Consider the following 12,719-nt stretch of genomic DNA (forward strand, 5'->3'; position numbering starts at 1 on the left):
GCAAATATGCTTTAAATTGATTAAAAGTGATGATAAAGACATTTATAATGTTACAAAAGATTTCTATTTCAGATAAATACGGTTATTCTGAACTTTCTATTCACCAAAGAAACCTGAAAAAACAATGTTTTTGAGCAGCAAATCAGAATATTAATGATTTCTGAAGGATCATATGACTGGAGTTATGATGCTAAAAATTAAGCTTTGAAATCACAGAAATAAATTACATTTTTAAATATATTCAAATAGAAAGCAGTTATTTTAAATAGTAAAAAATATTTCAAAATGTTACTGTTTTTGCGGTGCTTGGGATCAAATAAATGCAAGCTTGGTGTGCAGAAAAGACCTCTTAAAAAAAGATTAAAAACTTTTGACTGGTTGTGTATGTAATGTATATGAACCGCATTTTTAAAGACTTTTTTATGACATTTATTAAACAATATAGCAGTGAGTAAAAATCCACAGAAAGTCCAGTACCACTCAAACAGTAAATAAAGTTTAAACTAAAAAATGTAAACTAAAACTACTTTCAAAAGGACAAATAAATACCTTTCATGAAATTGAATGTAAAAAAACCACAATGCTTTAAAAAGTGAATTACATAACTATGTCACAGTATTTCTGCTGTCATAAATGCCATTCCTGACAAAGCCATTGGTCTCAGCTATATCTAGAAAAGGCAATTTGAATGTGTGCTAAGATTAAGATTTAGCTGACCTACTCAGGAAAATGTTTACAGACACATATATACAAATTTAGAATAAGAGTTTTCTCTAAATGGTGATGCTATTTTCAATGTGGCTTGGACACAGATAGAGGTACTGCAGTTCTAATCCCTCATTCTGAGCTATTATCTGCTCCTCCAGTTCTTTCAGCTCCTTTCTGAATTTATCAATCACCTTCAAAGCAGCAGGCTCAGTAAAGTACTGTTCCACATACTGGCCCATTGGGATCTGAAGAAAAAGAGAAGAAACAAAGAAATGTAAAAGTCATAGCAACGATGATTTATTAAAGGCTAAGTAATTTGCTTCATGAAAAGAAATTTCTTTTAGATGGTTATAGTCTGATACTGTAGTTTATACAACCATAAATGGTGTGAAAGCACTGTTGACCCACCGCATCTGGCTGTGCTCTGCCCAAATGCCATGTGATGGCCATTTGCACACAGGACTGGCTGATATCAGGGAGTGTGTCCATGATCAGGCCCATGGTGACAGCATCCTTATCTGTTGGTGGAGGGTGCCGCATGGTGCAGGGTGTGTTGGGTACCCATGCACACCAATCAAACTACAACGCAGAGAGAAAGAGCAACAGTGAGAACAATAAAGCTACAAGTAATGCCTTGTAAAATTAAATGACTGTATTTCTAATAACCTGCATTCAATATGGTGTAGTAAAAGCAGTTCTTTAAAGTAGGTTTTTAGATTTAATATTATATTAGTGATGTGTTAGTTACCTGTCCATTGTTGGTGGCAGCATGTTGTGCTGTGCTGGTAAAGATTACCACGCTTAACAGTGTGATGAGTTCTTCTTTTGTCTTCAACTCACTGGCTAGGCCTGACATACAAGCAACATAAATGGTTACTCCTAAGAGTCCATTTCAAGTGCCATTTATTTGGTTCATTTAATTCATTTTGTTTTAGCACAATATTTTAAGCATCATTGACATGTTTTTTCCCTAGTGAACACATGAGGGCACTGTATCATCATCCTTTACGTTCTTCATTGCTTCCTGTTCCTGTTTTATTTGGACTTAATGGTGCCCTGATGTCTTTTGACATTTTTACATGCAATATTGCTGTACTGTATAATGGTTGATTTATACTACCGTCCAGAAGTTTGGGGTCAGCAAGATTTATCACATTTATTAAATTAAGATTTATTATTTCTATTGTGCTCACCAAAGCTGCACTCATTTGATCAAAAATACAGTAACAACAGTAATAATATTTCAAATTTTGCGATTTTTGAAACTGAAATTATTGGTAACACTATATATCACTTTTGTTCAATATAATGCACCATTCCAAATAAAAGTATTAATTTCTTATAAAAACATTGTACTGACCACAAGCTTCAAACTGAAGTCAAAAATAATGTTTTTAATGTTTTTTTAGAATAATCTTCTACTCACCAAGCCTGCATTTATTTGATGCAAAAGTACAGCAGTTCTCTATTTGAATATATTTTAAAATGTAATTTATTCCTGTTATCAAAGCTAAATTTTCAGCATTACTCCAGTCTTCAGCGTCACATGGTCCTTAAGAGATCATTCTAATATGCTGATTTGATGTTCAAGAAACATTTTATTTTATAATTTTCAATATTTTAAACAGTTGAGTACATTTTATTAGGATTGTTTGAACAGAAAGACCCAAAGATCAGCATTTTAGTAATGAGTATGAGTAATGATGCTAAAAATGTAGCTTTGAAATCACAAGAATTAATGACATTTTAAAATATATTTAAATAGAAAACAGCTATTTTAAATAGTAAAAATATTTCAAAATTGTACTGTTTTTGCTGTACTTTGGATCAAATTAATGCAAGCTTGGTGAACATAAGATACTTATGTAAAAACATTAACAAACTTACTGTTCAAAAACTTTTGACTGGTAGTGTATATTTAAAAAAAAAAAAAAGGTAAATCAGCAAGGATAAATTAAAAACATTGTAAATATGTTGAGTCATTTTAGCTGTAATAACGGGCTGTTTTTGCAAAAAGGCTTTCACGGTGGGTAAAAAAACAATTTTTTGGGCTGGTAAATTTGATCACATCTCTGGTCATTGGCAGGTGTGGCAAAAAGTTCGTTTTAGGCCCTGTTTTTAAGCCTAAATAAATACAGTGCACAGGGTTCTAAAACATAGTCCAATAATGCAGTCACGTATTCATATGTTACCAAAATGAGGCACATCCACAAAGCCCTCCACAGCTACATCATTAATCCACGCCTGAAGTTCTGAGTCCTGTTCAATTTCACTATCACTCTTGTAGTACAGGGAAACTATTCCTGAAACAAAACTGAAAGAAAACGTACATTTAAAGAAATAGGTTTTAGAAAGAGTTTCAACTTATATACACCGCTTCATTCATTCATGTCTGAAAGATTGATGTCAGTCTATTGCATGTCTACAGTCATAAAAATTAAAAGCATGAAATAAAGAATTCCTATTTGATTAAATTACTTTTGAATCACGTCCCACAGCATTAAAGAATGGTCCCTGTAGAAATAGTCTCGTAGTTTAGTAACTCCTCTGTCCAAGAAGTCAAATTTGGGCTGGAGGGAGCGGTAAGTTAATACTTTATACTCCCTCTGTGCCAGAATCAGGAGTCCATCTCCACCTGTTGACACCACCTGAAAAACACAGTTTATGACCAACTGAGTGAATAAAGTAGACACAACTGTTGGCTAAAAATCCAGTGCCAAAGTGCTAAAAAGTGTCTTTATTTGTAGGCTTTAACGATGCTCACCCTTTTGAAGATGCCATCTGAGGAAATGAGCTGTGTTCTGCCACGACAGTTAATCTCAAGTGTATACCTCAAGTGTGGAGCCAAGAGCTGCAATGAGAGAAAAAGTGACAGAAAGAAAAACTGAAAAAGGCTCTTAACATACTAAATCATTGAATGGCCAGAGATCTCAGTGTGTCAGTGATTATCTAACTGCAGATGTACTTTGAAACATGCAAATGTTTCCTTCCTAAAAATCTCTTCCTGTAGACTTCCTCTAACCTTGTATATGGGGTGAACAGCAGGCAGCTGTCGGAGTGTGGCCACACAGGCCACTTCTACCACCAAGTGTGTGCGCAGCAGATGTGACAACAACTGAAAGACCTGGAACTCAGCGTGACGAACCCACATCTTAGCCAATAACCAGGCCAGAGGTGGATCGCTAGGTAGAAATATGGGTGTGTCCTTATCAGGTTTCTGTTCAAGCTGAAAGAAAGGGAGAAAACAATTAGACACTTCAGATTTTTCACATCATTGTTTGACAGTTCATTCACGGATGTGTTTCTTTATTGTTACTATGATTACTACATTAATAACCTCTTAGCAAAATTCACGTTTAGATATTTTTTGTCTTTAATTCAAATGTACTTCTTCAAAAAACGTAAATATATGTATCGTATATGTGAGTCAGCAGGTGTTACCTGTATGGCAATGGGAATGAGACCTTTCTCAGGATGCTCATACAGTAAGCAAAGTGGGGCAGCTATGTGCTGTGTCCTGTCTCTGATTACGTTGGCAGGAATCCCATCCATTATCGCATGATCAACCAGGAATATATTTCCTTTCTTCGGTAGACGAGACAAAGAAACAATACAGAGTGTTTTCACAACGCATCATCAGTTGGCCATATTGGCAGCAATAAATGTAAACAATGCCACTGAACCGAATGAAATTTACATATTTTGCTGATTATAGCTGCTAAAAACGGTCAATTACTGTCATGTTTTGGGCTGTACTAATCGGTCGGACAGAGAAAAACATTTAGGGTACTACAGACTGCCAAAAGTTAAAACAAATCAAAGAAAGGATTCCAAAATACTGTCTGAGGTACAGAAGACGTTTGTGGTTGTCCAAACTAAACTAGTATTTCCAGGACAAACATTTGTGTTTGTTCTTCTTTCTGGTCAGGTAAGTGAAATATTAGGCTAATATCCTAAATAATACTGCTAGTACACGTCTTTACCACCTATTAACTTTAGTTTGTCAAAATCCTCAATATGATTTAGCAGCTTCCACACATTTTTTCCATGGTTTAGACAGCATAAATTAGCAGAACCACGTATTCAGTAGTACATTAACCGTGCAATCCATGCTGTTGTTTACCTCCAAGTATTGCCAATATGCCCGTGCATCTGCTCATAACTGAACAAATCGAGAAGTAAGTGCAAACCTACTAAACTCTCACCTTCAGTTCCTCCTTCAAAGTGGTTGTAGGTATCAGAGAGGACTGCACCATGTCTCCAGTGATCGGGAAATTCGAGGGCAGCTCCTTGCATCTAATAATCATCCGTGGGTTTGAGCCGTTGAGAAACTGGTAACCAAAAAACCAGTCTTCTTTCCAGTGCGTCATGGTGTATTCTGAACAGAACATTTATCAGAAATTCATGGCACTTATAACATTCAGAATCTGATTCATTTGTAGCTAGGTTGATTCAGCAATAATCATTTTAAAACAAACAATTTAACAAAATCAATCAATAAACAGCTAAAACACCTTTAAATAGTTCTTACTCACTAGGTTACATCTGTACCTGCTCTGCGCGCCCGTCCCTACCGTTCTCATTTGCATATTTATGAGGTAAAGAAGGAAGAGCAAATATAACTCGCAACAGACACGCTATCGCCAATACTTTTATAACTGCTCACCTGTCGGTCGAAATGCCCTTTATGGTAGTTTATGTTGTATTGTACTGTAAGCAACATTGCTCATTTTTCTCTCAGACACTAAAAGAGCGCATAAATTAATGCGACTGTGAAAAAAGCTCACTATATGAGGTAATTGCTGTTTAATGTATTATTGGTTTCTGTTGTTACCCGACTAGAATATTTATATTCTAGCTGTTTCATATTTTATAGTGTTTTCACGATGTGTCATCAACTGTTTGAGGAACAAAAGCCGTTTGTGGTTGGTCAAACTGAACCAGGATTGCCAGGGAAAGAATCTTCACAACATTCTTCTTCGTTCTTATCATTTCCAGGTAATATATTAGACTATTATCTTAATTAATGCTCGTACATATCTTTACCACCTATTAACTTTAGTTATTGCGCCATTTCAGCTTAGCAAGTCCTTCTCTATATGATGCTAGGCTGGTTGGCTGGTCTTAGCTGGTTTAAGCTGGAAGTAGCTGGTTATAGCTGGTCTCCCAGACTGGTCAGGCTGGTTTTAGCTGGTGGTTTCCCAGCCAGACCAGCTAAGACCAGCCTGACCAGGCTGGAAAAGTGGCCAAAACCCCTCTAAAACCAGCCTGCTGACGAGCTATGACCAGCTAAAGCCAACCAGCCTAGGCTAGTTTTAGCTGTTTTTTTCAGCAGGGTTAGCAGTTTCCACATACTTTTTCTGTGGTTTAGACATCATAAATTAGCAAAACAACATTCAGTAGTACATTAATTATGCAATCCATGCAGCAGTTTACATTCAGTTATATCCAATATTGCAGTGTATCTGACCAACTGACCAAAGCGTGACATAAGTGCAAACCATCTATACCTCAAGCACCGCAATTCAACGTTAGCTACATTGTGAGCTTTTTTAACCCAGAGTTAAAAATTTGTAAAACGTATCTTAACTCAGGCTTTTATCCAGGGTTTTAAAATATCATAACAAAGGGTTAAGTGCAGTGTGAACAACTGTTATTCAAGAGTGGGAGTAAATGTAGAATTTTGACATGACATTGTGAAATGCCATTCATTTGAGATTTAGGCCTCCTACACATAGCTAAAGGTTTAACCACAAATATATTGCAGACATTTTCTGGGAAGAGAGCTTTCAGAGAACGAAGTGATTACATGAAATGGATATTCTGAGGTAACTAAGCGAAGTATCTGACCAAAAAAAGTGATTATTTGATTAAATTTAAGTGATTGTTACCAGCTATTGGGCTTCTTAGCTTCCAGAAGATCCTTTTGAAGTCATCCAGGTCATTCCAAGACTTTCCAAACTTGATTGCCAGTTTTTTCAGAGAGAGCTCCAAAAGCCTGAGAGGCCGAATGGTGTACAAATGGATTAGTGATTAGATTAATGAAACAGTAATTAAATGATGAATAGACAGGGAAACACTCATTCTAATGAAACAATACTTGCACTGCAAAGCCTGTAGTGCACTTTTACTTACGCATAATTAAGAGATCCCACAAAGTCACTGCGCTTCTCGTTGTCAAAGCGAGCGTCCTGGGGGAGATCGGCCTCTGTCTTGGCATCAATGCATTTTGGAATGCCTGGGGCCCATGCAAGCCATCTGACAGGTGAGACACGGAGGTCAACAGAGATTTGTAAGAAGCACATTCTTTACAAAGATAGGAATGTAGTGATAAGTTTAGTCTATGCAAACTCCATGAAACCTGTATATTTTCTGCCTCTCCTGAAGCTCTGCCTTTCTGTGAGATATCTCCAGTGGCAATGTGTCATCACTGATCTTTGTGGCTATGAGAAACAAATAAAAAGGAAACAACGATGTGGTTTTAATCATGCGGATACATCTTGATCTCAGATTGATCTGCATATGCAGTTCAGTATAACAGACCTGTGCCTTCTCTGAGCTCTATTACCACTTTATCTCCCACTAGCCAACGGTAACAGGGAAAAGTATAGCTGCGTCTTTCTCCAGGTACACTGACTTTCACATAACGGCAGAACCAGTTGTCCTCCACCCAGTACTTCTGCTTCTCCAGGCGCACCAGTATCAGGGGACCCAAATCAGAGGCACTTTTAACTGTGTAATCATCCACCTACAAAATCATGGGAATATATATCAATATTACAAATATTTTAATTCATTATTATTAGTCAGTTTTACATATTTAATTATGCTCATTTCACATTTTGCACAATTAGATGACATTTGCCATCATTTAATGCTCACCTAAAGTTAATCGTTAAAAATTTAATAGCACATTTAAATGTAATTTCAAAATGATTACACTTGATTCTTAATACTGTGTTGTAACCTGAATGATCCACAGCTGTTTTATTTGTTTGTTTAATGATAGTTGTTCATGAGTTTCTTGTCTGTCCTGAACAGTAAAACTGCCCACAAATTCTTTGGTTTTTCAGCATTTTTGTGTATTTGAACCCTTAAAAGAACACTCCACTTTTTTTGGAAATAGGCTCATTTTCCAACTCCCCCCAAGTTAATAAGTTGATTTTTACCGTTTTGAAATCCATTCAGCCGTTCTCCTGTTCTGGCGATATCACTTTTAGCATAGATCATTGAATCCTATTAGACCAATAGCATCGCGTTCAAAAATGACCAACGAGTTTCCATATGTGTTGTATTTAAAACTTGACTCTTCTGTAGTTATATCGTGTACTAAGACCGGTGGAAATGTAAAGCTGCGAGTTTCTAGGCTGATAAGATTAGGAACTACACTTCCATTCCGGCGTAATAGTCAATGAAGTTTGCTGCCGTAATAAGGCTGAAGCAGGAGCAGTAATACCACGCAGCACATGTGCAAATGCTGAACTAGCTGGGAACTCATTTCTGATAATACTCCGCCTGCTTCGGCCATATTACGGCAGCAAACTTCCTTGACTATTACGCCGGAATGGGAGTGTAGTTCCTAATCTTATCAGCCTAGAAACTCGCAGCTTTGCATTTCCACCGGTCTTAGTACACGATATAACTACAGAAGAGTCAAGTTTTAAATACAACACATATGGAAACTCGTTGGTCATTTTTGAACGCGATGCTATTGGTCTAATAGGATTCAATGATCTATGCTAAGCTATGCTAAAAGTGATATCGCTAGAACAGGAGAACGGCTGAATGGATTTCAAAACGGTAAAACTCAACTTATTAACTCGGGGGGAGTTGGAGAATGAGCCTATTTCCAAAAAAAGTGGAGTGTTCCTTTAATATGCAACTATTACAAAAGGTTCAAACACTCACTGATGCTCCAGAAGGAAAAAATGATGCATTAAGAGCCAAGGGTGTAAACTTTTGAACAGAATGAATAATTTATTTATTTTTATATTTTTTTTTATTTAGTACTGCCCTTCAGAAGCTACTTACATATTTCCCTGAAGAATTACCCTAATCTTCAAATTCAAAAAGTTTTCACCTCTTAATGCATTATGTTTCCTTCTGAAGCATTAGTAAGTGTTTGAAACTTCTGTAATAGTTGCATATTAAGGGTTCAAATACACAAAAATGCTGAAAAACCAAAGAATTTGTGGGACCTTAAGGATTTTTCTGTGGGCAGTTTAACAACACAGTGTTAAGAATCAAGCATGTGTAAACTTTTGAATAGGGTTATTTTTATAAATTAAATTATTATTATTATTTCCATGAAATGTCTTTCATGTGAAATATCTTATCCAGGTCAGTACTAAATAAAAAATAACATGCATTTTGTATGATCCCTCTTATTTTGGTAAAATAATTAACATTTTGGAGATTCTGCAAGGTGTATGCAAACTTTTGACTTCAACTGTATATATTTTTGTCATACTGTGCATTTTAACGTTATATCTAATACTTGTTGCATCTAAAATGACTGTTGACAGTTTTTGTTTTATTTTTAGACAAAATAGTTTGAATAGTTTACATTTAAGAGTTTTCATAAGCACACAAGAATATTTATTCACCGCTCCTCTGCAGAAGTCTAGGCCTGGATTGTCCAGCACGGTTCTCTCGCTCTCTCCTCTCTCTCCAACCAGAGTCACGTATATATAGTTATTGGTTCCGGAATATTCTGAGGTCCCAGTGGCCACCGTCACTTTGTACTCCATCTGCACACATAAAAATAAAAAAGCTGATCAAATTGTGGTATATATATTCAGTTTCAGTCACTGTTACAGAGCAGTCTCAGATGCTTAATTCTTTTTGCAGTCGCATGAAATATCTAACAGAGAGCTATAGCAGATGTAAGTCTGTTCCCTTAAGTATTGTGCAATCAGTTTATGTCTGCACCGGACAATTACAAAAGCAAGCAATGTATGGTGGAAGTGAAAGCAGAAAACAAAAATGGCCAGGAAAGGATTTCTTGCTCAAGAATGAGCTCCCCTGGGCTATATCACCTGTTTTCACAGAATAATAGATGTGATTAATTTTAAACATGAACCAAGACACACCTACAATCAAATCAGCATAGGGCTTTGAATAAAATAAACCCCCTCAATGTATTGAGAGAAAAGATAACAGTGCAGGGAGACACTTCAGCGCAATTTGATCTAGTGAGCTTCCCCTGTTGTAACAATACAAGTACAACACAATTCAAACTATGAAAATAAAGGAGCGCATTGTATATGTGAGAAAATATGACAATACAGTATAGTGAAGGAAACCTAATAATAAGGATTAATATTATTTAATGCATAATTTATATACAGTTGAGGTCAAAAGTTTACATACACCTTAAAGAATCTGCAAATTGTTAATTATTTTACCAAAATAAGAGAGATCATACAAAATGCATGTTATTTTTTATTTAGTACTGACCTGGATAAGATATTTCACATAAAAGACATTTACATATAGTTCATAAAAGAAAATAATAATTTAATTTATAAAAATAACCCCATTCAAAAGTTTACACACGCTTGATTCTTAACACTGTGTTGTTAAACTGCCCGTTGTTCTTCAGAAAAATCCTTCAGGTTCCACAAACTGTTTTTTTCAGCATTTTTGTGTATTTGAACCCTTAATATGCAACTATTACAGAAGTTTCAAACACTAACTAATGCTTCAGAAGGAAACATAATGCATTAAGAGCCAAGATGTGAAATAGGAGGGATCATACAAAATGCATGTTATTTTTTATTTAGTACTGACCTGAATAAGATATTTCACATAAAAGATATTTAAATATAGTCCACAAGAGAAAATAATAGCTGAATTTATAAAAATGACCCCTTCAAAAGTTTACATACACTTGATTCTTAATACTGTGTTGTTACCTGAATGATCCACAGCTGTTTTTTGTTTTGTTTTTTTGTTTAGTGATAGTTGTTCATGAGTCCCTTTTTTGTCCTGAACAGTAAAACTGCCTGGTCCTTCAGGTCCCACAAATTCTTTTGTGTATTTGAACCTTGTCCAACAATGATTGTATGATTTTGAGATCCATCTTTTCGCACCGAGGACAACTCTGCCCTACAAAGCAAAAAGGCAGTAACTGCATTTTTGGTCAAAAATGAGTTATTATCATTTTCATGACATTCAAGGCATCCTTTGTTGTGACAAAATATCAAATGTGTGTGATTTCGCGGCATCCTCACGGGACGGTTTTAACATTGAATAACAGGCTGGATGACAGGATAACTTTAAAGTCATTTTTCTCAGTTCTGCACTCGGCGTAGTTACTGCCTTTTTGCTTTGTAGGGCAGAACGAGGGCCTCATATGCAACTATTACAGAAGGTTTAAATGCTCCAGAAGGAAACACAATGCATTAAGAACAGAATCAAGATGTGTATATTTTGCACAAGTATCATCATATATTTTTCATTTAGTACTGCCCTTCAGAAGATACAGAAGATACTTACATCTTTCCCAGAAGAAATGTACCCTGATATTAAAAAAAAAAAAAAAAAAAAAAAAAAAAGTTTACCCCTGGCTCGCGTTCTCTTCGGAAGCATCAGTGATAGTTTGAATGTCCTGTAATAGTTGCGTATGAGTTCCTCAGTTAAAAAGATAAACCTCAAAATCATACAGTAATTGTTGGAAAGGGTTCAAATACACAAAAAAGCTGAAAAGCCAAAGAATTTGTGGGATCTGAAGGATTTTTCTGAAGAACAGCAGGCAGTTTAACTGATCAGGACAAACAAGGGACTCATTAACAACTATCACTAACCCCCCCAAAAATGCTGTGGACCTTTCAGGTAACAACACGGTATTAAGAATCAAGTGTATACTATTGAAAGGGGTAATTTTCATAAATTAAACTATTATTTTCTGCAGTGGACTATATGTAAACGTTTTTATTTGAAATATTTTATTCAGGTCAGTACTAAATAAAAAAATAAAAAATAAAAAACATGCATTTTTTTATGATCCTTTCTATTTTGGTAAAATAATTTACATTTTGCAGATTCTGACCTCAACTGTAGCATTTAATAATCTAGGTTAATATTCTTTTAAAAATATATATTCTATTGTTGGGTTAATTTATGTTTCTTTATAATACATCAACTAATAATAAGCAATACAACTTAATACCAAAAAAAGTATTAGTATGCAGTTAAGAGTTTAATTGTTGCTATTGTAGAGCCTTTTCTCACGCTTTTCTAGTTTATCTTTATTTCCTGTATATGAAGGGTGTGAATCAGTCGTCAAATTGATCAAGCATGGTAATCTTTAACCATCAGCCACACAGCTCGAAAAACTTTAGATCAATATCTGATTGGTTTCACCAAGATAATTTACAGAAACCTCTGTCCGTTACGCCAACTAATAAAAGCCTGATGTGTCATTGCACAGGTGCATAAAAATGTTTGGCAAATGTTGCATAGAAAGCTTAGACACAGACATGTGTCATCATAATATGGTCATTAGGAAAGATGCCTTGAATGACTTAAAGTAGCTTAAAGATGTGCCTAGACTAGTTATTCCAAATGACAGTGGTTCACAGAAAGCTGACCAGTGAGGCAACATGTGGAAAAACACTCAGAAATGTAAGTTAAAATAAACAGGGAGCATTAGAAACTCATTGATAAGTTACTTTAATATATTCCAATACAATAAATTAGGAGAAGAATAGTTGAGTAAAAAAAAAAAAGTTACCTTTTCTCTGAATTGTGTGGTGGTGAAAATCTTGCTCCTTCTCTGCTGTAGTTTCTCTGGCCTCTTTTCAGTCCCCTTCACTGTGCTTTTCTCTCAGCAGCTCTAGTTTCCTTCTTTCATGTCAGCCTTGTGCAAACCCCTTTGTACACAGTAACTAGCTGTTCACTGAACTTCCAGTTCCACTGACTGAATCAGGCAGATATTTACTTTGAAATGTCCTGTCTCTACTGGTCTCCTCCCTCATACCTCCTCCTTTCTACGATCCCTTCCCCCT

At 35.6% G+C, this 12,719-nt stretch overlaps 1 protein-coding gene across 1 annotated transcript; it reads right to left on the minus strand.

Moving 5' to 3' along the window:
* Nucleotides 1-405: 405 nt before the first annotated feature.
* alox12 (arachidonate 12-lipoxygenase) lies at nt 406-12,605 on the minus strand. The gene is made up of 15 exons (XM_073836255.1): nt 12,446-12,605; nt 9,315-9,458; nt 7,252-7,456; nt 7,070-7,151; nt 6,844-6,966; nt 6,600-6,706; nt 4,914-5,086; nt 4,150-4,293; nt 3,731-3,934; nt 3,473-3,559; nt 3,187-3,356; nt 2,901-3,022; nt 1,457-1,557; nt 1,117-1,287; nt 406-953 (listed from the first exon to the last, which is right to left on the minus strand). Exons 2-15 carry the CDS (start codon nt 9,456-9,458, stop codon nt 774-776), a joined length of 2,013 nt encoding a protein of 670 aa, XP_073692356.1. The 5' UTR covers nt 12,446-12,605; the 3' UTR covers nt 406-773.
* Nucleotides 12,606-12,719: the final 114 nt, after the last annotated feature.

The sequence above is a fragment of the Garra rufa genome, chromosome 3 (assembly GCF_049309525.1).
Source record: "Garra rufa chromosome 3, GarRuf1.0, whole genome shotgun sequence".
Lineage (NCBI taxonomy): Eukaryota > Metazoa > Chordata > Actinopteri > Cypriniformes > Cyprinidae > Garra > Garra rufa.